This window comes from Amphiprion ocellaris, chromosome 22 (assembly GCF_022539595.1).
Source record: "Amphiprion ocellaris isolate individual 3 ecotype Okinawa chromosome 22, ASM2253959v1, whole genome shotgun sequence".
Taxonomy (NCBI): domain Eukaryota; kingdom Metazoa; phylum Chordata; class Actinopteri; family Pomacentridae; genus Amphiprion; species Amphiprion ocellaris.
Window position 1 is genome coordinate 17507873 of NC_072787.1, and position 26950 is coordinate 17534822.

The 26950-nt window shown below is 41.9% G+C and overlaps 2 protein-coding genes across 20 annotated transcripts in view; both read right to left on the reverse strand.

Moving 5' to 3' along the window:
• Positions 1 to 16: 16 nt before the first annotated feature.
• Positions 17 to 1855, reverse strand: si:dkey-96n2.3 (uracil nucleotide/cysteinyl leukotriene receptor). Of its 2 annotated transcripts, XM_023288350.3 has the most exons (2): positions 1772 to 1855; positions 17 to 994 (listed from the first exon to the last, which is right to left on the reverse strand). In XM_023288350.3, exon 2 carries the CDS (start codon positions 970 to 972, stop codon positions 55 to 57), a length of 918 nt encoding a protein of 305 aa, XP_023144118.2. In that variant the 5' UTR covers positions 973 to 994; positions 1772 to 1855; the 3' UTR covers positions 17 to 54. The 2 variants fall into 2 exon arrangements, with proteins under 2 accessions (XP_023144118.2, XP_054862937.1); XM_055006962.1 differs by having other exon boundaries at positions 17 to 1829.
• A 125-nt stretch (positions 1856 to 1980) lies between these two features.
• The window catches only part of si:ch211-285f17.1 (sickle tail protein), a 115760-nt gene continuing 90790 nt past the window's right edge, over positions 1981 to 26950 (reverse strand). For 8 of the 18 annotated variants that reach the window (XM_035956389.2, XM_035956381.2, XM_023288333.3 and 5 more), the window contains 18 exons: positions 26637 to 26835; positions 25525 to 25618; positions 20492 to 21369; positions 18870 to 18974; positions 18292 to 18341; positions 16380 to 16519; positions 16037 to 16212; positions 13977 to 14107; positions 12510 to 12657; positions 11384 to 11834; positions 11058 to 11256; positions 10656 to 10945; positions 9500 to 9655; positions 9072 to 9194; positions 7098 to 7178; positions 5334 to 6995; positions 4668 to 4799; positions 1981 to 3622 (listed from right to left, as the gene is read on the reverse strand). In XM_035956389.2, the coding sequence (XP_035812282.2) occupies positions 3086 to 3622; positions 4668 to 4799; positions 5334 to 6995; positions 7098 to 7178; positions 9072 to 9194; positions 9500 to 9655; positions 10656 to 10945; positions 11058 to 11256; positions 11384 to 11834; positions 12510 to 12657; positions 13977 to 14107; positions 16037 to 16212; positions 16380 to 16519; positions 18292 to 18341; positions 18870 to 18974; positions 20492 to 21369; positions 25525 to 25618; positions 26637 to 26835 (5552 nt within the window). In that variant the 3' untranslated portion in view covers positions 1981 to 3085. The remainder of the gene's footprint in view (positions 3623 to 4667; positions 4800 to 5333; positions 6996 to 7097; positions 7179 to 9071; positions 9195 to 9499; positions 9656 to 10655; positions 10946 to 11057; positions 11257 to 11383; positions 11835 to 12509; positions 12658 to 13976; positions 14108 to 16036; positions 16213 to 16379; positions 16520 to 18291; positions 18342 to 18869; positions 18975 to 20491; positions 21370 to 25524; positions 25619 to 26636; positions 26836 to 26950) is intronic. The other 10 variants (XM_035956394.2, XM_035956396.2, XM_035956395.2 and 7 more) reach the window with 8 other exon arrangements.

Consider the following 26950-nt stretch of genomic DNA (forward strand, 5'->3'; position numbering starts at 1 on the left):
TACACAAAGGTGACAGTTTGTTTCAAAATGTTTTATTGTTTACATGTTAGTTATTTATAGGTTATGTTCTCTATTTTTACAGAACAGCCGGAGAAATGTGTCCCTGTATGCACGATTCAAGACGAAGTACATCACAGGATCCAGTACACCACTAACGCAGGTCAGTGCAGATGTGATCTGAGTGGCTCTTCCCAGCGGATCATGACTCGCAGGAATCTGACCACCACTGTGACTCTTAATGTAGACTATCCTGCATACATGGTATGGCACAAATGCGAGCAGGAAGTTCATCACAATGAGTATGATCATTTTAATGGCTTTGTCTTTCACTGGTCGTTCCTCCTGTTGTCTCACTGTCCTTAGTTTCAACACAATCAGTATGTAGGAAACCACTATGGTAGTCAGGGGAATAGCAAATGCCACAATAGTGGAAACCAAAGCTGTCTGAGATGTTTTTTCTAAGTACAGCTTGCTGCAGGTGCCAGATGAGTTTGTCTGTTTGGAGAAAAGCACAGGACTCATGGAGATGATAACGGTCACCCAAAGCATGCCAACAGCTACATTTGCATACACAGGCTTCCGAATTGTCTGTGATTTTAGAGGGAAAACCACAGCCAGGAATCTGTCCAGGCTTATGAAGCTCATTAAGTAGAGGCTGCAGTACATGTTTAGGTAGAAGAGGAAGCCTAATAGTTGACAGAGGATGTGTCCAAAGGGCCAGTGGCTGTCAGACAGGTGGTAAACTATACGCATGGGTAAAATGAGGACGTAAGAGATGTCGGCTACAGACAGGTTCCTCAGGAACACCTTGGATGGAGATGTGCTTTTCTGGCAAAAGAAGGCCCACAGCGCCAAGACATTCCCAGGCACTGCGATGACGAAAATCAGGATGTAAAATATGGAAAGAATAATATTCCAAAGTGCCACAGAAGTGTCATAGACGCCCTCTCTCTCCTCTTCAGAAATGTTCATAGTTGCTGTGGTGAGGTTCCGCCTGGTGCAGCACAAATTAGACACAAATATCCCGTTATGATCAATAACATCCCCTTTGTCGGCTGCAGTCATGTGGTCTAAGTTTGGTGAATCACCAAAGTATACCTTGTTATCTCAAAACAAAACTGAGACTAGAAGGTGTGTGTGACCAAAACATGACTCTAAAACATCAAATCACATGCAATATCATGAGTAAATGAGACTCATTAGAAAGAGGAAGTATTTTCACCAGAACTCATTGTGACTATTGTTTATGTGTTTCACCAGTAAAAGATTAACTGCAGAAAAACTACTTTTGCAGAGGTAAAAAATACTGATGAGATAGTAAGTTAAAAAAAAGAAGGAAAAAAATATTCATGAGGTGCAAATCACCCAAATTAAAATGAGACTGATGATGTAAACAGTGTTTTGTATAAAATACATTTTGTAAAAGCGTTTCCCATATTTTTTTGCAAACAATCTGGTAGTTGTAGTTCACCCTCCTTTACTGTATATTGATGGTGATTAAATGTAAAATCCACCATTCAGTGCATTTAGTCGAGCTGTCACCATATATTATTAATGCAATTAAATGTATTGATTCTTTCCATAAACTCGGGTTACTGAATTTAAAATTTGATTTAACACAAAGATTTTTAAAGGATGAATCTGTAGCAGTTAGTGAAAGAAATTTACGCATTTACTTAAAACATAAAAACATGTAAAACAGTAGTATTTTAAGGACAGCTAATCATTGCACCATAAAATCTAATAATCCAATCATTAATCATGTTCTTACCTGTGTTACAGATCGTAGAAAATAATTAATATCTACTACCAGAGGAGACATTAACGAGCCAACAGGTGAAGAAATGGGAACTTGTGAACTCTTGCGTGGTGCATATCCACTTTTGTATTTATATACACACACGCGCACACACGCCCACATACACACACATTAGATACACAGGAATTAAACAGGAAACCAGAAACGAAACATGAGAACACTGAAGGTCAATGCACTACAAGCATGCAAGTCTTTATTTTTTTGCTACTCCAACACAGTTTTGTCTTTACCACATTGCTCCTTTATAGTATGATTTAAAGCTTTACAAAAAAAGAGAGAAAAACCAAATATTTACAAAATCTATCTGTGCAAACATGATTCTTCTTTTACACCACTCTCCTAAAGTATCTGAAAGGCATGCATACAAATAAACTTTGGTATGTTAACAAAACTACTTATTTTTCTTAGTAGAAGCCTTTATGTACACGTGGTAGAACAGTTTTATCACTTTTTTTTAAGTACAGATTACATTTAGACAACAATACATGTTAACTTAACAAACCGAGACCAGCAGTACAACCACTGAGGTCAGCACTTCAGCCATCACACCAAGAGAGTGCATGTAAATTCCCCTAAAGCTCATGACTGGGTTAGGCCTGAAGTGAGTCATTATACACAACTTTGGCAAATAGGCACAATAAAATGAAAACTTGATTACTCATGATACCAGTTGAACATCTGTAAAATAAATTGGCAGTTCCAATGGGTGGAGAATGAGAAAATACTCTTAGAAAACTAAAGTTACATGTGTTTAAATGTGTGTATACATTGTGTATACATTCTTAAAAGGCATTTACAAGGGCTGCGTTGAATGTCTGGCAACATAAGAAATATAGAAGATTAAATATACTATGGTTATTCAATCTGTCGTTTCAAAAATAAAACACAATTTTTACATGATATTTTGTGATTGTACATCAACTCTAAATTCCCTATTCGTAGCTACAGCAAGAAAATATATTTTCAACATGAACGCCTTCCACTTCAGCTAAAAAGTGGCGAAACTAAATAGGTTATTTTTAGTTACATTACAACATATTTTCCGTTACACCTTCAAGAGAGAATCAAAATCCAAGTAAGTATGAAGCAAAATTTGAAAATGAACAAAAGTGTGTGAATGCCAGTGTCAAATAAAAGATGAGTTGAGGGAGTGCATCACTTAATACTTTTACAAAAACTTTCAAAAACAGAAGAAAAAGAAAACACGAAACCAAAACTATATAGTATAAAACATGACCAAGGTCTACCTGCTATGCGATTATGGTACTAAGTAGTGTCCTTAGCTGCTGTGGCTGTTGGGATGCAGGATTTTCCGTTGCTGCCGTTGTGGGACCTGTAGCTGGTGAAGCTGGGGGTGTGTATGGTGCGGATGCTCTTTCCACCTGGGCCCAAAGGTGTGGGCGACAGAGGGGAGGGGGAGGAGGAGGAGCATGAGGAGGAGGAGGAGGAGAATGAAGAGGAGGAGGAGGAGGAGTGCACTCGACCGTTGGGGGTCTGCGAGGAGAACGACAGAGCTTTACCTGTGTGCTGTGAGGGCAGTTTGAGGGATCCGTTAGACAGGGAGGGGATGTGGGAAGAGGGCAGGGAACCGGAACGAGAGGACAGCGTGGAGGACTTGGTCACAGAGGAGGAAGAGGAGGAGGAGGAGGAAGAAGGGTTAATGGGATTAGTAGCATCTGAGTTTGGCGCACACTGGGAGCTGCCTTTAGTAGAGCTAGGATAAAAAGCAGGGATTTTAGAGATGGGTACAGTGGGGGAAGTTGTTTTATGATCCCCTCCCACTCTTTTAGCACTTCCGTTAGCCTGCAAACAGAGATGCCAAAACAGATACTGGTTGTCAAAAAAGAAAAAAACTGGTAAAATAACACATGTATAAGGCAAGACGATGTTAAATAAAACTACAAGTTATTCACAGAGACAAGCAAACATTAATATCACTAAGACACAACTAAAAGACACCAAAAACAAAATGTACAGAAGCTCTGTTTTTAACTACATGGAAGGTGAGACATATTGAGCTGAGAGACATGTTACCAAGAAACAGAACACTGCAAAGGTTAGACAAGGCGATGGCAGACAGGGCGGGCATCTTTACAGAGTGCCTGTGAGTTAGAGGGGTTGTTAGGGCTTGTGAGGGGGGCTGTGGGAGAAAATGTAGAAGGCTAATGTTCTCAAGAGGGCTAGAGAGATTTAGAAAACAGGGTTAGGAGTCTTAACAGTGACAGCAGACAGGGGGAAACGTGGGCCAGTGTTCCAGTGAAACTGGTGGTGCAAGATGGGTGGGTTATGCCGAGGTCTTGACGGTAAGGAAATATTCACTGTGGGGTTAAGTAAGCTGGTGCAGTGATGTTGGGTTTGAGCAGGGGTGCATTGTGAGAAGGGAGGAGCATAGGCGAAAAGTCGGTTAAGTTTGTATTTGAACATAGCCATAAGCGTCTTAGGGTTTGGCAACACTGTTTAGGAACTCAGCTGTGATGGGAACTGGAGATGTGATGACAACTCAGATGATGACAGGATAGGATTCCACTTTTCTTTGCCTTTTTTTTCTCCATTTTTTTTTTGTTTAGCCACCAACACAGTGAAAACCATGAGCAGTGTGGACATGCAGAAGCATACAGTACAGTGATGTTATGGGGTAACAGTCAAGAGTCAAACATGCCTTCGTGTCAGAGCAGACTCGAGAGAAACATTAACAGATCCACAGTCGCCACCATGGTGACTTTATTTTTTCAAAACACTTGATATCTCACAGCTTTGGTAGTCTTTTTCCCCCTTTATATGCCTCATGCTTTTGATTTCCTATACGTTTGTTCCTCTAGTCTCTGGTAAGACCCTACAGTAAAACTACCTGTCGGAACTGCCTCTGAGCGTCCTGCAGTTTTTGTTGTTTTCCTGCTTTGTCAGTTGTGCCCGGTGACTGCCTGGACTTCGCGGATAAAGGGACGGGCATCCGACTAGTAGGGGAAGCGACACTGGTGTTCTGCAAGGGGATCCAAACGAAAAACAAAACAAGAAATAAAAAAAAGATAGAAAAAAAACACACACCACATAGGAAGTATGAAAAGTCAAGGCACTTACAGGTCAAAATAAAAAACCCTTGTTCATTTAACACCTCAACAATGAACACCAGTGAAAGATCATGCACCAGGTGGGACCACAAAGTTATTATATACAGTACATGCAGTCAAGAATAAGGAAGTAATCAGAGCTTAATCATCATGACAGTGTCTTTGATGATGCGTGTGCAACTTGCTGAAAACCACAGAGTTTTAGCAATGAGCTGAAGGAGAAAGATGGTAGCCAGGAGCCCAACAAAATGCCACCCCCAATCATGATCACCATGATTCAATAGAGGCAGAAAGCCATTTGGGGACATTTCCAACATTTCCAAAGCACCTGTGGAGTGGATTAATGATTTTGTAATTTCAGTGGTTAGGGTTGGAGTGAAGGTAGGTTGGAAACTGAGAGAGAAGGACCCAAAAGCCTCCTGGAGCAACAAGAGCTAAAGAGAGACCTGTTGTACGGTGCTGGGGACAGTAGTGGTGGTGGTGGTGACGGTGTTGGTGGTAGAAGGGATTACAGGGCGAGGAAGCAGCTGAGGTTTTGTCTTCTTCTGCAATGAACCTTTGCTGGGTACCTTAGGGCCATGCCCTCTGGAGGTAGGCAGAGAGGAAGACCTCTTCAGCCCCACTCCTTCTGAATTTTTCCCATTCCCAGCTTCTGCCTCCTCAGGGCCGACCGGCTCCTCGGGGGAGCGTGGCCCCATCTCACTAATGGTGGTCTCTAGTTGCTTGATGGTCTGCTCCAGGCTGTCCAGTGTCTTGTAGGTGTTCTTCCGAATCTCATCTGTCCTGCAGAGGGTGTCGGAGTTTTGCTTCTTCAGCACAGTGGTGCCTGTTCCCTTGGGTGTTTCTGCTAGGGATTTCGAACGCGCAATCTCAAATCTCTTTGCTTCCTTGTGCTGCCTGATAGTCCCATCAGATTCTTCCTCGTCTTCATACACGACCACCTGCAGAGTCTTCTTGCCTGACTTGGTGCCCGTGCGAATCGCTTGAGTCAGCGCTGCCAGCTGTTTCTTAGGGAATTTGAACTTGAACTTCTTCTTACCATCCTGCTTGGCATCTCCATTTGACTCTTGATTTACTCCGCTGTCTGTTAGTTCAGATATTGAGGATGAAGATGAGGATGATAAGCTGGCGTGATCAGCAGTGCCCTGTGAGTGGGTCACCTTTTTGCCATCAACCACCGTGGTTTCTCCCGCTTTTACCGACAGCCCACTACTCTTCTCTGAGTCAGACTCCTCACTCTCCTCATCGATGCGCTCTTCCGCCAGCATCCTATCCAGTTCCTCCTCACATTCAAAGATGGTGGACAGACGCTTGTAAGCTGAACGGATGTCCATCGGTTCGTCAAAGATGATGATCACAGGCTTCTTGTTGAAGCCATTATCCTGTGGTACCGAAGGATCTACTGGGGTGTTACCTCGGTTTGCTGCATTGCCTACAGTAACAGTCTGGACGCTTCCTTTCTTGGCATTGACCAGTTCTTGGTACTCGCCACAAGACAAAGCCTGAACTTTGGTGTTGGTGATCATAAATGCAACGTTGTCTGGGGGTGGAGGTGCTTCCTCTCCTGGTTGGTCAGGACAAAGACTAGCCCCATCATCACTATCTTCAGCATTAGCTTTAGGTGGCTCGCTTTGCTTACTAGAAGTCTTTTTGGGTGGAGGAACTAAACGCTTAGGTGCCTCTTTTACAGCACTAATTGTTGTGGCTACCACTGGTTCAGGTATTATATTCTTACTAGAGGAAACATTCTCCTGGTTGACCTTATTTTTCTTTTCTGTGTTCATTTTGTTGAGGATTTTTCCCTTCTGCATTTCTGCACTCGTCTTCAATGATTCAGAGCGTTTAGCTGGTTTTCTTGGCAGTTTGAATCCATTCAGTCCCACAGGTTTGGGTGAAATAGGTGGAGGTGTTACAGGTGATTTGGGTGGTGAAGACAGAGGCGGTGGCTTCTGCTGCTGCTGCTGTTGCTGACTTGAAGAATTGTCATTAACATTGACATTTGACACCTGTGTTGGAGGCTGTGTGGGCTCTCTGTGTTCGGAGGTGTCTTCCGTTCCTGATGGGGGTGGATGATCTTTGGGAATCTGGCCAGTCACATAATATATAACCTGTGAGAGCGAAATGATAAAATCTGTTATTATTTCAAAAGTCTAAAATACAAAAAATAAACACATCTGAATATTGTGAAAGAAATGTAAAGTCATACACACCCCTTGGCTCTGTCGTACAGTAGTATTCCCATTTTCATCTGTGTCTGGATCTTTATCCTCTCGACTGGGCTCTGAGCTCTGCTAGAACAGTGTGTGAGGGAATAATATTACTGTGCAACTGGTGTGCCAGCTCGTGGCGGATTAACTGTTAATTTACATTTATGACTGCAGAAGCATCCACAGTGTCAAATCTGGACTGACCAGTTACCTTCTACAAGGCAAAACATTTAGAGTAAGTGTTTCTCAGACTTTTCTAATTTCAAACTATATTACGTCATGCTGTCCTGAGATTAAATGCTGTATTAAACATGCATGCAGGACAAACGAATGCATTTAACTTTTTGAAAGCTAAGACTATAAGCCACTTCATTTTATGAGTGCCAGATCAGCTAAATTTTAAGTTATTCATAGCTGAGTCCATTCAGCCTTTCTGATTTGCACCTTCTAAAGTTGACAATACTACAAAAATTTAAATTGTCTTTGTATCTATAAAATATATAATTTTCTGGTTTGTACTTACTGTATTTCATACATTCAGTTTTAAGCAATATGCACTGTTGACTCAACTCTACTTTTATGTCAGTAAAAAAATTAAGCTATACTTTTAGCAACATTACCTAATGTGCAATCTTTAACCTTCTGAACCCCAAAAACCACCAGCAGGTTTGAAAGGCATGTTATCTCAAATTATCACAATACAGCCATTTATCAGCACCAGAAACTGTTAAAAACAGAAAGAATTGCTGGAATTTCAACTTTCTGATGGTCCCTGAACATATCATTTTCACTAAACACATGATACGTCTTTAAAATCATGTTACTCTACATGTCTCATGCAAAAATTCACCAGAAAAATATACTTTAACCAGATTCTGCAAAAAATTAAATTTTGTGCTCTTCTGCACAACTGTGAAACCACAGGTAACTCAGCTTCAACCAACACTAACGTAACAAAAATTCAGAGACCTTTTAGCTGAATGAGGTCAAACTGCAGGCTGTGTTTATACCAGGTTTCGCTGTTTTCACAAAGCTTTGGTTTTGCTTTTCCATGGAGGTGCAGGACAATAAGTAAAAATGTGACATAAGCAAAAAAAAAAATCCCAGAAACTGCTTAGAGTTCAGAGGGTTAATGTTGCATTATTTACAGTAATTACAAATTCCTCAGAGTGTACCTGTAATCCAGTACACACTGAGAGAAGTTTTAGTCACACTGCATGTTTTAAACACTTGGCTTTGAGGTAGTAAAATCTGTCATCCTTGAACATACCTATTGTATTTGTCACACTGACTGGTAAAATCACGCTAAATATGTGTAGTCTTCCTCTATGCCAATATATTGAAGGTGGAAGTGTGAAGCTGGGAAAAGCAAATTGAGGTGAAGTGGTGCAAAGACAAAGAGAAACAGAAAAGTGATTCCTCAGAAAAGTACAAGTGAGGGAGAGGAGCATGCAAAGTGGCCAGACTGACCTCTAGTGAACCAAGTCTGCAAAAATAGGTTGTGTCTACCAAGTGAGTTTTAACTGCGTTATCTCTCAATTGTCAATTGTTGAAGAAATAGGTGTTTTGTTGATTTTGTGAGAAGAAAGACAGAACACGAGTTAATTGCCTGTAAGCTACAGGTCTTTATTGATTTGGGAGAAAAGACAAGTGATGGTTAAATTAGTTGTAAAGACAGCATTGTGTGGACCAGACATACAGAAGACACAGCATCTTTTCAGAGGCTTAATTTTATGCAGACTTAATCCTGGAAATATATCCAAGCTGTGATATCCAGCAGAATCAAAAGAGGGAAGATAAAACAAGGGGGCAGCAAGGAAAGGAGCTTTTTTTTGGAGGAAGCTGCTACAGGTTTCTCTCGAGCCAAAGCAAGAATGCAGAAGTTGTAGGAGTGTTAAGACACAGCCATTGATTGAATCATACAGTTGGCAGAGGCAGGCAGTTAGCTGGGCAGCTGTACGGCGATGCATATTTTACCTTTTTCTCTTTGAGGGGCAATAAAGCCCCCGGTCTTAGTTCTCTGATTTGCGGTTCAATTCGAGGGGTGGGCTCTACCAAATTTTTCAGCCCTACATCCTTAACTGTGCACTTCTGGAAAACCTGAGGAGTGGAGAGAAGTGAGGGGGAACACGGGGGCAAGGATTTTGAGGAGGGAAGAAATTTGAGTATCTTCACCACTGCCACAGCTACAAAACCCCCCACATGTAGCAAACGGAGCAAGGAGGTAACTCAGTGCCCATCTTTTGCCTCTTCTGAGGAAATCAACCGCCTCAGGAAGAAAAACAACAAGCAGCCCACTCCCCCAATGCAGAAATCGATCAAATCAAGCAGACGTCTGTGTTTGTGCACATGTTTGAGGGAATGTGTACGTTTGTAAGAGCCTGCGTGTGCATCATGCATCTAACCTGAAGCTCTGCCATGATCTTGTCTCCTTCATCCTCCTCTTCTCTGGTAACAGAGGCGGTGACAGGAGGAGGGGTGGCTGGCTTCGGCTTGGTCTCTGGTGGAACCTTTGTGGGCTTCGGTTGGGGAGACGGAGGTGGAGCCTCCTCTTCACCCTCCTGTGACAATTTACGCGAAGGAAATTATTCACTCAATACTTTTCAAAGACATACAGCATGACAGCAAGGTTTTGTGATGGACCAAAGATGTCAACATTGAAAAAAATGTCATGTGAGCTTAGAAAAAGGACAGAGCCCCAAAATCTGAAGCTGTACTTGAAAGCTATGTTATCTTTAAAAAAATAAAAGGAGCCAAAATTAAATCATTTATCAGAGCAAGAAATTGTAAAAACAGAAAGTTGGATTTTCAATTGTCTGATGCTTCCTAAACACTTAGTGTGTTATGCGCAGCTCTATTGGAAAGCGTAACCATATCTGAGCTTAATATTAAAAACATTATATTCTGCATGTGTAATTTAAAATTCACACAAACCATCTACTCTAACCACGTTCTGTAAAAAAAAAAAAAAAAAAAAAAAAAGTTGCACTCTGTGTCATAACCATGAACTATGAATGACTCATCTGTGACCAGCAGTGATGTGATGAAAATTCTGGGACTTTTTTGCTGAACTGTAGGCAGTGTTTACACAAAACACATCGGAGACACGTATGAAAACAAGTTAAAAATCTGCATAGTTAGAATATTAATACTACATAGAGTCCTCATATATCCACAGTATTGTAACATCTGTGGGCATTTGGAAAATATTAAACATTTTTATTCCTTTTTTTTCAATTTTGGTAAAATAAATAATCAAAGAAATTCTAGTTATTTTTTCTTTTTTATGGTTTGTGACATTATAACTAAGCTTTACTGCAAATAAGACATTTGTGAGCTCTCTCTATTTCTAACCATGGTTGTGCGGTTTCCATGGAGGTGCGGGACTTTATATTGCCATGAAACATGAGCCCACAGTGAGTAAAAATGCGACTGGAGCAGAAAACTCCCAGAAACTACTTAGGGATCAGAAGATTAAAGACAAAAGTAAAAAAAAATTTAAAAATGCAACCTCCAAAATTGCAACTTGTGTTTGTGCTGTTTTTGCTCCCACTGCCTCACCTGAGCTGCGACGGACTCCTTCCTGTTGGTGTAGACCACCTCCCCGGAGCGGGTGGTGGTCATGCCTGAGCTGGAGCTGGGGTAGGTTTTCCTTGGAGGAGGTGGAGGTGGAGACTTGCTCGCTTTGTCAGACCCCTGCCTGGTCAAACTGTCTGGGGCTGCAGGCCTGATGGCAGTTTTGGAGGGTCTCTCCAGTGCTGGCTTGGCAGGTTTCTCCATCAGAGGCTTGGGGAGTTTCTCAGGCCCCTTCTTAGCTGGTTTTTCTGACTGAGGCTCTGTCTGGGGCTCTTCTGTCATATAGATCAGTGGAATTACATGAAACACAAAGTTAAAGTGTGCTGATGAAGAAGAAAGAAGTGAAAAGAGGCCACATTTGCATTCACATCTGTGTCTGATTTGTACCTGATGGGGACTCGGCAGGGCTGTGGGTGATGTTTTGTTCTGCAGTGGCAGCAGGAGGCAGTGCTGGGTTCTCTTCCACCTCCAGACTAGGAATTCCCTTCATCATGTTGGCCTGGGCCTCTTGAAGGATCTTCTCAAACTCTTTTCCATCATAATGACCCATGTTCTGCCTCCTCTCTTCCCACTCCTTCTCAGCTGCCTAAGAGTTGCAGAGAAGAACACAAAGAGTAAGACAAAGTTCTTTACAGCTTTTTAGATTCTGAGGAAACCAAATGAGGGACAGTTATTCCATAAACAAGTAAAGAAATCAAGTGTGATCAACCGACCTCTATGGACATAGCTCTGTTTTTGCTCTTGTCCTGACTGTTCTGAAGCTCTTCTATGACCAGATCCTGGTTGGCAGTGCCGTTTCCATTATTCACCGGGTTCCCCTGAGTCTTCTTCTGGCGGGCGGGACTTGGTGGATCGGAGGCTGCCGCTTTTGGAGATTCCCGGCCTTGACTTTTGCTCAGGTTGGGACTGGGGACGTGAGTGGGGCTGGGGGTGAGCGGGGGGCTAGGCTGAGCTGTCAAGGCCGCAGACTGCTGGGACTGCTGCATGTGGACCGGGGAGCTCTGGACATGATGGATGACCACTGGGGAGGAAGGCATCACCTCGGATCTGATGGTGGAGGTCTGAGGCTCTAGTGGGGCTTCTGCTGCTGCTGCTGCAGGGCTGTTATCCACTGAGACAGCAGTGGAAGGATCAGGTCCCTTCTGAGAAAACTCAGTAGCACTTCTGCGGGAAAAAAGGATACAATCTATGACACAAATCACTTAGAAAGACAAATGCTTTGTTTGTGTAAAAACAAGTCTGACTACTCATTTACAATAATGTTGTTAAAGCAATACCTAACACTGATAAAAATCCATTTTACGACTAAAATGAGTATTTGTGGTCTTTTTGAAATCTTATCAAGATCAAGAATATATCTAACCCTCTAATAAAGATGACAAGTAATGATGATTTACTGCTGACATGAAAAATCTATCATGGTTTATGGTTTGGCAACACGGCATGTCTCGGGTAGAAGAGTCATGCAGGCAGAGTGAGAGAAAAGTCGAGAGCGAGTTTGGTGTCTGTGACATATTAAAATGGAAATGAGGCGCCGCAGTGTCCACCAAATTAATTCACTTATCGGTTCAGTGAAGGTGATGGAAGTAAATCAAGCTGGACGCCACACTCTTCTGTCCACACGGAATGACCTCTTTGATGGGATGAAGGCTGGCTTGCCAGTGTAATCAAACACTACAATCTCCCACATCATAGACTCCCGTGAGGAGCCCTGCAAAGTGCTTTTTGTTTTCATCTTCAATCCCCTCTCTCACACTCAGCCTCCAATACTCCAGCACCTTCTCTTCTGATCTCTACTTTATCTCCATTGGCATTTTTTTTTCTCGGTTTCTCCCCTACCTTCTCAGACTGCTGAGTGTATCAGTCAGGCTTTTGACCCTTTTCAGCATGCTGTCCAGTTTATGAGGCTCCTCCTTCAAAAACTTGACAGCTTCCACTTCCACTCTGAGCACAGCACGCATTCTGGTCTGCAGGGCTGGAAACTCTCCTGAAGGAAAACACAAAGACATACGTGCAGAAACATTCTCATTTTGATTCTGATTGTACAAGTGTTTTTTTTTTTTATAGTTATCTATTTATATGGAAAGGCCTCTAAATAAAACACTACAGCTCAAATTAATGACTTTTACAGGGTGCCTGTTTATAAAGGCTATACTCCTCCATACAGATTCAACAGGATGCATTACTGCCCTAAAAATGACAGAATTACATTTATTTAAGAAATAAATACAGACATAGTCCCTGAGAACATGGTACAGTGTATACATTGGAGCCTGGGCTAATCTCAATTTGCTAAATCTCACATCATAAATGCAAACTTTTAATAACCTATGTCTAAAATAATAACTTAGAGTAATGATTTGACCAAAAAAATGGCAAAACTAGTTTTTTAAGTCTTTGTGGTCAACATATCAAGAGTTTTGTGGAATTTCCTATTTGTATAACAGTGTCACTATTTCTGACATCAACCATATATTCCTAGAGTTTATTATCATATATAATCAAAGTGTCAGTTTGCTATTTAAATAAAAACTTAGAATACATTACTATATTTGAAAAAAAAAGTTATTTAGAATTATATTTATTGAATGACTAAATACTGACACAGTCTCTGGAAAGATAATACAGTTTAAGTTAAGTTTTATACACAAGAGTCTGGGCTAATTTAAATCTGTTAAATCCCATTTCATTCTAAAACTATGTTCAATATAATAATTTAAAGTAATGATATGACAATAAAAATGGCAAAAACTGTAAACATATCCAGAGTTTAATGTAGTTTTGCCTTGTATATCTATTTTTGATTTCAACCATTTATTCTTAGACTTTTTTATCATATGAAATCAAAGTGTCAGTCTGCTGTTTACATAAGATAATAAGTTTAAACATCACTGCCTTTGAAAAAATTTAATGGAATTCTGTTTATTTAAGAACTAAATACAGACAAAGACCGAAGAGAAGCTAATACAGTTTAAGAAAACTTCTATACATATTCTGGGCTCTTTTAAATCTGTTAAATTTCATATCATAAATGCAAATTTAAAGTAAGGATGTGACAGAAAATTGACAAAACTAGTTATTTAGGTCCTCGCTGTAAACATATTAAGAGTTTCATGTAATTTTTGTGTACGTCAGTTTCAGTATTTTCGATTCCAAACATATATTTCTATAGTCAAAGCATCAGCCTGCTATTTAAATTAGGCAATAACTTAATTACTGCCTTATATGACACCTTAGTTAATATTAACTACTTGAATTAATAGAAAAACATTAGTGTTTCCGGTATAAAGAACATTGCCATCGTACCTTTGAGCCCCGCCAGAGACTCTCCCACCTTCCTCAGAGTTACTGCTCCCTCTTCTACATCCTTTAGAGTCACAACTCTTTGTGTTGTTGCTGAATCCTTCTGCAGAGAACCCACAAACTGCTCCAGCTCACTGCACAGACAGCGGAAAGGATAAAAAAATCCAGAGCTGAACACAGATGTTTATTTACAACTTGGCACTGTCGAATATATAATGATATGTTCGACAGCAGAAATAAAAAATCAGTGCAAACTTGTTTTGATGTATTTTTGCTTCTGCTGTACTGACATTTATCTACTCGGGCCTATTTTTGTTAAGGTTATTATTACTCTTGACAAACACCAGGGGGCAGAACACAATCATTTATCTTAAAGATCATACAGTGATGGAGCAAAGGTGAACAAACTTTAGGATATGATCCCTAAAAAAGGACGAAAGTTGATCATATGTAAACTATATACACAACACTGACAATAAACATGTCCTCTATGCAGGTCACTTTCCTGTCTACACTGGACTGCTTAGTATAGACTTGACGGGGATTTATCCCAAACCACAAATGTTTACACTCTGAATGAGGACTTATTTGTGTGAGAGAGCGCTTCCTCACATAGAAAACATATCACGGCTCCTCAGAAACATCCCAGCGCTCCAGAAAGCCGGCTATTCCGAGGGGAAATGTGTCGAATGATAACATTGTGTGCAGCGTTGGATTGCATGAGAGGAACTAAAATGGTGTTTCATTGTGGTCAGGTACCCTTGAGAAACCCTCTTTCATAGCGAGTCCCCTAAAGGGAGCGGGAGAGGCAATAAGGAGAGCGGTGTGTTAAATGCCCTGCTATGCCAGGGCCTGTTGGAATGATGAAAAATCCAGCAGAGGACAAAGAAAACAGATTTTCTGTTTTTAATCATGCTTCGCCCAGATTATAAAAAGTATGTTTCACATAATGTGCATCTCTGTGTGTTAAATACACCCTAATTAACTACTTTAGATTACATTTTCTGGAGCCATCATCATGCACTTTTCATGTTTCCCTTTATATACTGCAAATTACTGTTATCAGCTGAAACTATGGGGTCACAGGCGTTTCACTTATAATGAGAATAGCTTGATGAGATAAAAATTGACTTGCAGATGAGTTAGCAGCACACTAGCAGGATAAATGTTCTGCATTGTTGCTCTGTGGAAGCTTTGTCACCATCATCAATACTGTCCCCTGACAATGACAAAGCATCCTATTTAAAGCTTCTTCAGGTAGTCCTGTTCTTTCTTGCTACCCATTTCCAAATTCTAAGCACCTTTTTGGCTATAAAATGCTACAAAATGTGCCCTTACAGGTCATGATAGATTTACTTGTCCTCCTTAGAGGGCAGTGCTTTTCACAACACATTCTCCCACAGGTCTGAAAGCCAAGCAGCCCTAATTACCAGGCCTTATTTAAGGTGCCAGCGGCCATGTTTTGCTGACTCACAAATGGCCGGATACCGAGGCTAACAGAGAGCTTAATCTTGCTCCAATCCAGTCTCCTGCCTGTTCATTTCCAAAGAAGCTCTGAGCTGCTATCGTTGTGTTTATTGGAGCATATGTTCACCAGTGTCTAGCAAGACAACACGGTTTGACCTTTTCTGTAAATATCCAAATAAAGAAAGGATTTAATTACTGCTCCCTGTTGGCAAGATGAGACCGGTGAATTAAAATAAGAGCAGGGTAGTGAGTAATTACTCCACAGTTAGGCCCATTGTTCTAGACTGCTGTCTCTAAGAGGCAGGCGCTGCTTGCCTGTAGAAACCTGTGGGGGCTGTAATTTGGAGGGTGTTGGCTTGTTACAGAGTTTTGGATTGAATAGCTCAGGTGAACTGATAAAAATGAAGCCTTTTGTGGGTTTCCTATAAATGGGAGAAGTCAGACTGGAGCCGCATGGGAGTGTATTAAATCAAGTGCAAAACTTTGTAGAAAGGACACACCATTTACAAGAGACATTCAGTAATGAATGCAAACAACCGTATCTATACATTTTGGACTGAAACAGCTGTTATGCAAGTAAAACAGTGACTTCTTACCTGAGCTGTGCGAGGACACGCTCCTCCAGACCCAAGTATTTGTGCCTGTCTTCTTCCACCAAAGCTCTCTGCCTCTGGACAGGGTCCTCCAGACGCCGCATGGCCTCTGCAAGTTTAATACTGATTTCCTGCTCGGCACGCTTCAGCTGCACCCGTAATGCCTCCTGGTTCTGGAGCTGAGAGGACACACACAGCAGAATGAGATATTAGAGGAATCCAGACGAGCAAACCTACGACTTTTAAAGTGCCATTCAGATGCATATTTTTTCACATGCATGCACACAGGTGGATATCTAAAAACAAACAACAGGCTAAATTCATTAAAAGGAGGGAGAGGTCTTGCCTGCAGCTGTCTCATCTGATGGAGTTGCATCCTGAGGTCAGAAACGTTCTTCCTGAACTGCAGGAGGTTGACTTTGAGAGGAACTGAGCTCTTCTCTGATGGGGCTGCATTACTCTTGGGAGCTAAAACTGGAGAACCACCTGGTTAAGTAAAGAAAAAAAAAAAAAAAAAAAAAAAGAAAAGAAAAACAACAAAGTTTTTCTGTGCTTCCTGAAAAACATGATACACAAAAGAAGTCAATTTATATGTGCAGGCTGAAACCCTTTAGAGACGGTTCTTAATCGCTCTTATAATTACACTAAAGTAGAAATTACAGCTGAAATTATTGGACAGGCAATAAAAGTAAAAAGATAATTCCCCCTTAGAGGGAGTAGACTGAGATGTTCTTTTCCAAACCCTCGCTCTGTCATCCTGTCTGACTTTCCGCTACAAATTATTGGTTAGCTTGTACATGTCTGCAAACACACTCTTGCTGGCAGCCCACTGGTCTGACTTAATGTTCCAAATGTTTAGTAGAGATTTCTTGAACCCTCTGCGGCATCCTTTTTCCCTGCACAAGGAGCTCAGATAATAATACTCGCGCTCATATTGGCTGCACCTTGGAAATGTCTGTCAGCTGCATTCAGCATTTCAGTCACCGCTGGAAATGGAGAAACCATGGAAACCAAATGGAGCTAATATTTGTGGTTTGGGTGAAAGTCCCTAAGTGGCCGACACCAATAATAATCTAACTCAAACTCCAGCATTAGTTTTGACTTCAGCGACCTCTAAGCTATTTTCAGGCTGCATCTACAGTACAAAACACAGAATACAGTCTTTTGATCTCGTGCATTTAATACCAGCTGATAGAAACACGTTCAGTTGAATACTTCACACAAATTACAAATGATTTTCTCACTTCCTGCTGACTATATTTTATATCAGTCTAAAAAATGCATCCACCTTCATTGTATAGGATTTGAGGCTTAAATCTCAAAAGCAGGTATCTTAACACTGTCTGTATGGTTAGATACCATTGACGGTAAGTAAGAACCAAGCCTTTAACCTCAGAAGTCAATGAAAGAAAGCACTGTTCCTGCCCCCAAGTTACACAGTAGCTCAGGGAATGCTCAGAGTGCACTTTAAGCTCTCTTGACACAGACTAGGTAGCAGCAAAAGAAGAAACTTTTGTCTCTGTAATCCCAAAAATCCATTCACATCATCTCCCTTACAGCTGCCGAGACCTGAAGTACAGGTTACAATGTACACTGCTGATTGTGTTTTGACCCTTGGGGAAAACAGTGTCCATCAAAACAAGTGGATGTTGTGTATGGTGACAATGAGGAAGCATTTTAAGGTTGGGAAAAAAGAAAAGAAAAAAAACTGCCAGATGTCTCTTAGAGATCAAAGAACACACTATAACTTTGCTGATGTTTTGAAGATTTCCTCAAGCACAACATGACGAGTAAATCCCCCTGAAAACTACATACGATATGTGTCACGAGACATGGGATTAACCTTCAAGATACATAAATAGCATTTTGTTTTTGTGCTGCCACTGGTGAGGTTGCAGATCTTTTCTATCAAAGCTTGATCTGGGTGCAGACTGCTGCAGCGCAGAGATTGAATCGCTGAATCATCTTGGCAGGCTTGAGGAGTAATAGCATCTAGTTTTAAATCGTGCTTTGAGGGGTTTGTGTTAGCTCTGCTGGCTCTCCTCTTTTAACGCCTATTAAACTCGGGAAAGGATTTTGAAGAAATCTGAACCGATGACAAGCAAAAGAAGCCAGACTTTGTTTTTCCTCCCTCCAGCGCTGCTCATTGAAGAGTCTTGACTGACATTGATGTGCGGGCTTGTCTGCACAAGACTTAATGGCATTAAAACTCTTGCTTAGAGAAAAAAAAAATCACACAGAGTAACTGTGATACCAACCTGAACTATGTGCACTGTGGGCTGGAGATGAGGTCTTCGGTGGCCTCTCACTGCAGCCAGAGAGAAATCAATCAGATCAGAATTTTGATGAATACATTCAATATGGGGCACTTTAGATCCACAATTTGGTATTAGTATGAACAAACACATTGCAACAAAGTATGATGGGAAAAGACTGACAAACCAGAGAGGTTAAAATGATGTTAATGATGTTAACAAGCTTCATCATCATAGCATAGAAACATACAAAATGCACTGCAGTCACAGACCTTTTAGACTAACTGTCAAGTAAACATTACCACAAAAAGTCTTCACAGAGCAGATTGAAATGCAGAGTTGCAATGCAGCCAGATAAACCGTACAAAGTGGCCATTTATCTAGACAGCAAATGACTTCAATATCAGATTCACAGTCAAACCTATTTCCTCTTCACCAGGTGCTATTTAACCTGAGTGTTTGATATGGCCATTATAGCAGGGCTACTTTATCTGTCCTGCTCTGACTGTATCACCAGGCCTTTTCATTTGAAACTCCATTTCCCCCGATGCCTCGCTCTGTCCTATACTGTGATTGCTTACCTTAGAGGCTCCTTGGTGCCACTAGTGTTTGGGCCCTTTAAAAGTGCATGCTGAACAAGACCAGTCAAGCTGGCAATCTGTTGCTCCATAGCCTTCATTCGCTCTCTGCAGAAACATCAGAAAATTCTACTTTCAACACCGAAGCCTACTGGGTATCACAGCTGCCACTAGAGCTCAGAATTAGAAGGCTGTTAACAGAAGAATCCATTGTTTTTAATTACCAGACCATGAATCTTTTCTCTTATTTTGTGGATGGATTACACAGTGGAGATTCTTTTTGCAATTATGTCCTGAGTAAATATCGACTCTGGTAACATAAAAAACAGTAGTTTCTGAATCACAACAGCACTTGACTCAGTCTCTTCACACAAAGAAAAAGCTCAAGTCAAAATAGAATAAACAAGATTGGTGACTAGACAAGAAAAAGGACCCTAAGGTTGACACCAGGGGTGCTCAAGTGATATTGTTTTTTAAATAAAACAAGAGTGACTCGCAAGTGGTGGCTGCCAAGAAGAGAGTGAAAGGACTACTTGAAAATTATACTGCCTTAAGAAAGCCAAAACACCAGAGGGGTGGACAGGGAACCTTACAATGAGATTGCTTGGTAAGCCTAGAGGTTGGAGAAGAGAGCAACTTTTGTTTTCAGCTGTCATCATTTATCTTGAGGAAGGATACGGGGCATGTTGAGGACACAGGGCGGACTGTGGTCCCAGCACCGCTACACACAATAGGCAGACACAAGGTCTATGTGAACACAACAATGCCTGACTTCAGTGTCGAGCAGCATGTTTCATATAAATACATTCTATGACAGCTGCAGAGCACTAAGTGGGACTGTGTTTATTTTGAAAGCTAAGTACAGTACTTTTCCTTTTCAAATTCCTTTTATAATATTCCCAGGGCATTTCTAATTGGAGTTTAGGGCTTCCCAGGTGGTCCAGCCTGATCTGTTTGACTGATTTGGTATTTCAAATACTTATTTAACCTGGTCAATATTTTCTTTGGTTTTCTTAGGTACATATATAACCCCCGTAGCCCCCTTGTAGTAAGTCTGTCAAAGGAGCAAGCATCCCTCTTGCCCTCTCTCCATGTTTATGTGCTCTCAGTAAGAGTAGACAAACCTAAACCAGGTACCCAAATATCTGCCGGATTACCCAAACTGAGCGGACTCCACAGGATTGTTGTTGGAACACTGGTCACAGAGTAACAGAAAAATATACAGTATGTTAATGGAGCTTTCAGACGCTATCCTGTTTCATTGCTGGTAGCCATGTCTGAAGCTACACATTCTATGATCATCAACAACAGAAAATTTGAATAGACTGTGAAAACAATGGTCAGACAAGCAAGAGCTGGTTGTATACACAAACCGAACTGATGCATAATGATGTGCATTATTCTGCTGTACTTAATGTGCAGATCTGGAGACAGCGAGTGGACAGGTTATATTCTTGCTCACAGTCATGAATGATGAAACAGAGTCCGGACCAGGGACTGAAAATCAGCAGCTTGTGGTTAGGATGAAAGTGGGATGCAGAGTTAGTCCATGCTCCCATGCAACGTCTTAATCCTAATCTAATCAATCCCACTGTACGGAACATTCGGCCCCGCTGGGATCTTACCGTGTCTGATGGTCACTGGCAGCTGGGATGGGCCCCTGGATGTGACCCTGGATGTCTGTAACCACAGGTGATCCCATGTTGTTCCGGGGTTTAGTCCCCGCTACTTCCTCCTTCCTGAAGGACTGGCGCACTGGTGAGCTTCTCTCCATGGGAACACCATGAGGTGGAACACCATGAGATGGAACACCATGAGGTGGAACACCATGAGATGGAACACCATGAGGTGGAACACCATGAGGTGGAACACCATGAGGAGGCCCACTATGGATGTCAATCATCCGGACCTCAGTCATCCGATGAGGGGATGGAGGAGGAGTCTTGGAACCCAAAGTGGGCAGCTGACTGTTTCTGGACTTCTGCCTGTACAGTGAAGGGTGATCCATAGTGTCTGTGGGGCTGGGCCCACTGTAGGAGCCTGTGGAGCGGATGGAGGCACGGTGAAATCCCCCCAAACCGTGTTCTGGACCCTCAAGCCCAGGGTTGGGGTGTGGTCCGTGGCCTGCAGCCATTGTCATCCGCCCCTCTTGGAGCAGGTACGGATCTGCATACAAGCCCTCATTTCCCCGAGCTAGACTGTGGCTCTTCCCTCCCACGTCCTCATCCGGCTTGACGTCCCGCCTCTCCAGGATGGCACTGGGACAGGGCGAGATGGAGCGGGCTGGAGGGTTGGCGTTAGACAGTCGGTCTCTGGGAATAGTGGCGTTCCCAGGTATAGATCCCTGTCGTGGGCCAAATGGGATTCTGGAGGGGGATGGAGGCATGGAGTGGGGAGTCGGGGGGAGTGCTCCCTGCATGGGGTGATGTGCTGGGGGACCCATCGGGGGATGTCTTAGAGGGTGCTGGCCATCGCGGCTGGCATGTGCCATCTCGTTGTGCATCTGGAAAAGAACACAAAAGCACATAGTAAATTATTCTAGACTTATAAATAGAAAAAATGCATTTTGTATTCCCACTAACAATGATTAAAATGTAAGACAAACGCTTACTAAAAAATTTCCTCAAGCATAAATTTGGTCAGTAAACCACACAGCATACTTCTGCCACTTGGGAGCTTCAGCTACTATTTATTTTGTGTATATCTTGTATTTCTGGACTGAAGTTGCCCTTGAAACAAAAACATCCATCTCACTCAGTTTACACTGTTGCCTTTCAAAGGAAACAGACTGTCAGCATTTTTCCAGCAGCAGAGAATAAGTACTTGCAAGGCTACAAACACTAGATACACAGCATTACACTTTAAAACCTGGATATTATACCCACAGGCTTCTAAAAAACAATATTAGAAGACATGAACGCAAGATTCTTTCATTTCTTCTCTTGCTTTCTCAACTTTAAACAAGCTCTCTTGGAGATAAGCTTTGTAAAGAAAAGGATTTTTTATGTGCACCCCCAGGGTTAGTTGGTTAATTTGCAACAAGATCTGTCTACTATTGTCTGTTTAAACAGTCAGCTAATGTGGGCCTCTGCGCTTTAGTCCAACCACGTATAAGGACGATTGAAGGCTAATGCACAACAACCCGACCTCAATTAACTAGAGTGGCTTTCCTGGTTAAGCAGAATATATGAACAATGAAGCTGTAGGTGGTAAAACTAGAGTATGAACAAGGAGGTGAGCATCTTACAGATAGATAGTAGAAGTAAGAGGATGTCTGGTTAATGTGGTGAGCCACCTGGTGTCTGTTTTTAGTATAATTGTGAACCATTTTATCACATTTCTACATGGTTACCTTTGGCTGATCTTTGTATTACTTCCTCTACTTTCATTGTCACGGCTTAGGCAAACCAAAAAAGAAATATATTAAATACGCATCATGCACCCACCAATTAAACGCAATGAAACAGATTCAGAGGTTTTGCTGCGTCACAAAATGTGATATAGTCAATATGAAACAAAGCCAAATTTGGATTCATACAGTAATAGCAGCAACGAAACTACAAGTGAGAATGTGCACAGTATATTTTGCATTCCTTGTTTTTATTTACATTATTTAAAATCTAGCAGATAAACAGTGATATATCCCCTGAATATGTGATAATGCCGCACTAGAAGTGTCAAACGCAGGGCAGATTCCAATCCATCTTTTGTGCCGTCTATTCCTGTCAAACAAACAAGCTATTGTTCCTTCAAGGTATGAGTCATGGGTTACACCTAGAAGTCAAGACAAGTCAAAAAACCTAATGCAAAGTTCTTTCAAAAAACTTCAGGTACAGTTTTTGACACGTTGCTTTTTTAGCGCCGTCTTGATTTATTTTTTTCCCCCGGTGCCAACGCAGATTATCCCAGTGAATAGAACAATATAGTGGGTGTGACACTTGCGTGAGGAGGTGTGCGAGTATGAACTGGAAAACAACAACTGCTCAAAGTGTACTGTAACAAAGGGCTCCGGCTCGGCTGTGATAACAAAAGCATAAAAAGAGAGAGAGAGAGAGAGAGAGAGAAAGTTCACACGGCCTATAAATGTGGCTGCAACACGTCTGACCAAGCAGTGAAAGACATAATAGAAAATCTGAAAAGCACTGAGCTACATCATCAAACCCAAATGACTCCAACTATTTAAGGTGCTTGCCCATAAAAAGAATATTTGCCCTTGTGTGGAGAATTTCTCTGGAGCACCAAATAACATCTCTGACTACTTTTTCCAATTCCAGCACCTGCAATATAAGAACAGCTTGAGCCTACTTGTCAATCCCAAACAGATGTTGCACCTTTGGAGCTAAAATATCTTCAAATATCCCTAAAATACGCAGATTTCGTCCATGCAACATGCATAACTCAATGCTTTGAGACAAAACAAGGGAGTAAAAGCTCAAAAAACAAACATGAGCAGCCATATCAGGCAAATAAAGGCAGACTTATGTTTCCACCATGGTCTTAAGCTTCCAATAATAAGGGCCGCATATCTGGCAGGGATGCAAAATGTTGCCTCGATGTCTTGCCGTGTCAGAGATGGAGTCGGTTTGTAAACTGACTCACAAACTGCAGAGTCTCAGAATGAGCCAAGCTAAACAGATAAGGAGGAGCTGTGCTGCAATGTTCACGGAGAAGGGAGTAAACATTGAATGAGTGGATGTATTACACTGATGTGTATATAATGGTGATGAAACAGATGGTTGCTAATAAGGATAATTGTAACTAACAGACAAGACAAATATTCAATTTTTCATCTTTGAGCAAATATTAAAATGAAGATGATCGCCTCGAGGAGAGCAGATCAGAGGTGAACCAATAAATGAAGCTCTGTTTACAAAATATCTCCTCCAGCTATGTGTACATAATATTTCCGCTGACAGCCACTATTGACTATTCAATGAATACAAAGCACGCGCTGCTTCAGGCGCAATCCAATACATAAGTGCAGATTAGCATTTCAAAATAGTTTCTGCAACTTCATCAGGCGCAAATGCAAAACAATCACAGTCTGCAGCTTATCGAGCTACTTATCAGCTACTGCCCACATCTGTCCACCTTGTATGAATTACTGAAAGACAGCAAAGTTGATGTTTATAAGCAGGGACACCTCGATGTAGGTTTTACTGGCCAGGAAGCTTCTATCAGTAACAGCGGCAACGGTGGATCCGGCTTTGAACCAGATCTGAGGCCTGACATTTCTGCACGATAAGAGGACTCTCTATAGCCCAAACAGATGTGAGGCATCCCTCCACTGGAAAACTGTGTGAACAGGTGCTCGTTAGGTTGTAGAGTTTTGCTTTGTGCAGCCAAGAGGTTGGCAAGAAAAAAACACAGACACAGGCTAGAAGAAAATATATTGTCTCTAGTTTTTAAAAGGCAAACAAAATACAGTGTGAATCTTTACAAAAAAGACAAAAAAAGACACAATGTATGTATTTCTGTCAGTAAAATATTATATTCACGATAAACCAACTGTTGGATCACTGCTACAAATGTCATCTTACTAATTCCTCTCTGCAGTGTGTTTTCACCACACCTCATAGCCACTTCCAATCTCTGCGTCTGTGTCAATGGCTGCTTGGTTAAACAGTGACAGAACTATTCATGACAACAGTCTTCTTCTGCTTCCCTTACCTAATGCCAAGATTTCACAATGTTTGCACAGGAACTCATGCGAAGTTGCCTGGCGTCTCTTCGCTTAACGCATTGCAGTTCACTGAGCACAAATTACCGTTTTTCCAACCAGCAGATTCAGCAAATCCCAGATTTATTAAATAGGAAGAGCTGTAAAAAATGTAACAAAAAGAGGTTCGGCACAACTGTATTAACATTAAATTTCCTGCTCTTACGCTATTTGCACACTTAAACTGTCCATTCGCTTTTTTACTCGTATGTTTTTCCCACCGCTTTCTTATGTTCGCTTCCTCATGAAGGACCCGATCAGCGAAAGACAGCCGAAGCAACTTGCCTATTAGCAGCAGACAATAAAAAGAGGCTCTGCAGCACCTAAAAGTCATAATGTCATTGGATGGCATTAGATTTGCCTTATCATTGCTTTAAACTTTAGAAATTTGACTATATACTGACGTGATACACACAGCTCACTTATGTGGCAATGGGATTATAACTAAGGCTAATGTCAAATTTGCAGTATCACAATAGTGCTGCGATGCCAACTGTAAATCTGTGGCGGGCAGAGAGGAGCAGCGAGGTTAGATGAAGGGTCAGGCGGATTAGAGGCGGATTTTGAGGATGAACATTCGAGGAAAAGGGTTATTTGGGGTTTTGTTACGTCAGCAGGAAACAAACACAGTAGAGTCAGAAGAAGGAAGAGAGATTAGAGCTGATATTGGAAGGGAGAAAGAGAAATAGTCCTGCGAATTGAGTTCAATTGTCCCTCAAACAAGCTGCAGCAGAGCGTATAGGGGAGGCCCAGATGCAGGCCCCTGGGAGAACAATATGAGACCCCCTCTAAACAGATTAACAAGAGGCAGGGGGACATTCCTTCCATTAACTGCAAACAGGATGTGAGAATAAGAAGAACTGGAGGCCGGGCTCACTATTCTATCTGCTGCTGCTATGAATGAGAGTCGTTTCCCTGCTGCGTTAGTTAAATACTCACCCTGGCATCGCCGTTGGCAGGTCGGGCTCCATGGCTGAAGGCCTGTGCTGGATCTTTGTGGTAAACCTTCAGGCAGGAGTGGTCTGTGATGTTCCTGTAGGGCGAAGAGGTGTGCGGCGGTAAGAAGGCGGCCCAGATATCACCGTCAGACAGCGGGCGATCCTGCCTCAGCCTGGATCTCTGCAACAACCCTCCCAAGCGCACATACCCCGACGGAGGCTCCGACAGTCTTCTGTTATGTGACATTTCCTCTAAATCTCAAAGTCTAAGAAAACATCCACTAATGCTGTGCTGAGAGGTGGCTCAGCTACACAAACGGACGGCGGATCTGTTTGTTCTTTTGCTGATCTCACTCTCTCTCTATGGCGATACAGAAAAGTCTGGACAGCAGTACCAACCTTAAGCCATCACGAGACAATTTTTTACAGCCCTGATAAAGAATTAGTCACAGAGTACACTTTGCACTGGAGCGGGAACTCTGCAAACAAAGGAGCAAAGTTCCTTTAAGAGTAGTGTTTTTTCCTTTGTTTTTGTTTTTTTCCACGGGAAAAAACTACGATAAATGGCTGTACGCTTCCTCAGCACAAAGATTGTGCTGTATTATAACCAGGACATGCAGGTGAATACCACACCAGTAAGGTGCAAGAAAGAATTTTAAAAAAACAAACTGTGAGCTACTATGTGTCTTTGCCTGTAAATGATGATGCACAACATAGTACACAATATTTTGGAAACTGCAGCACAGAAGTGCCTTAACAAAAGCTCACATTGCTCAAAGTTTTCAGAGACAAACTTTCACATGAGGAGTGAGGAAAGCAGGGCAGAAAGTCACAAAGTCTCTTCAGTTTGCTTGAGTACATTAGAGGGATTTTGTCAGAAGGGCTGCATCTCCACATTACTATCTGTTAAACATAGAGGGAAAAGGAAGCAAATAGGTTTCCTGGCCAGAGACATTTCCTGTTCAGGGAGAGTTAAGGACAGAAAGGGCTCCAGGAGGGAAGCAGGAAAGGACTAGTGAAAATACTCTGAACCTTGGATGTCCTGTTCCCAAAACACAATATATGCTCTTCAACCCCACTTTCTGTTTATCACGCACAAACATGCGTCTTTACCTGACATCAGCGAGCTCGTAGTACATGTTCCTCATGTCGTCTTTGACGTAGACAGCAACGCTGGGCGACTCCAGCATCTTCATGGTGAGCTGCTGCGGGAAGGCACTAACAAACAGAGCTCTGATTGTGTCGATGCTGGTGATCTCATTAGGCATGCGAATCTGTTTGGTCTCGTCCCCGTACTGCAGGTACAGTACACCTACAGAGGGAGAAAAGCAGGGCAACAGGGTGATGAGCCACAAAGTAAACTCCTTTCAAATCTTTCCTATGACTAACACAAGCATGTGACTTCTGCATGAGCAGTGATACAGAGT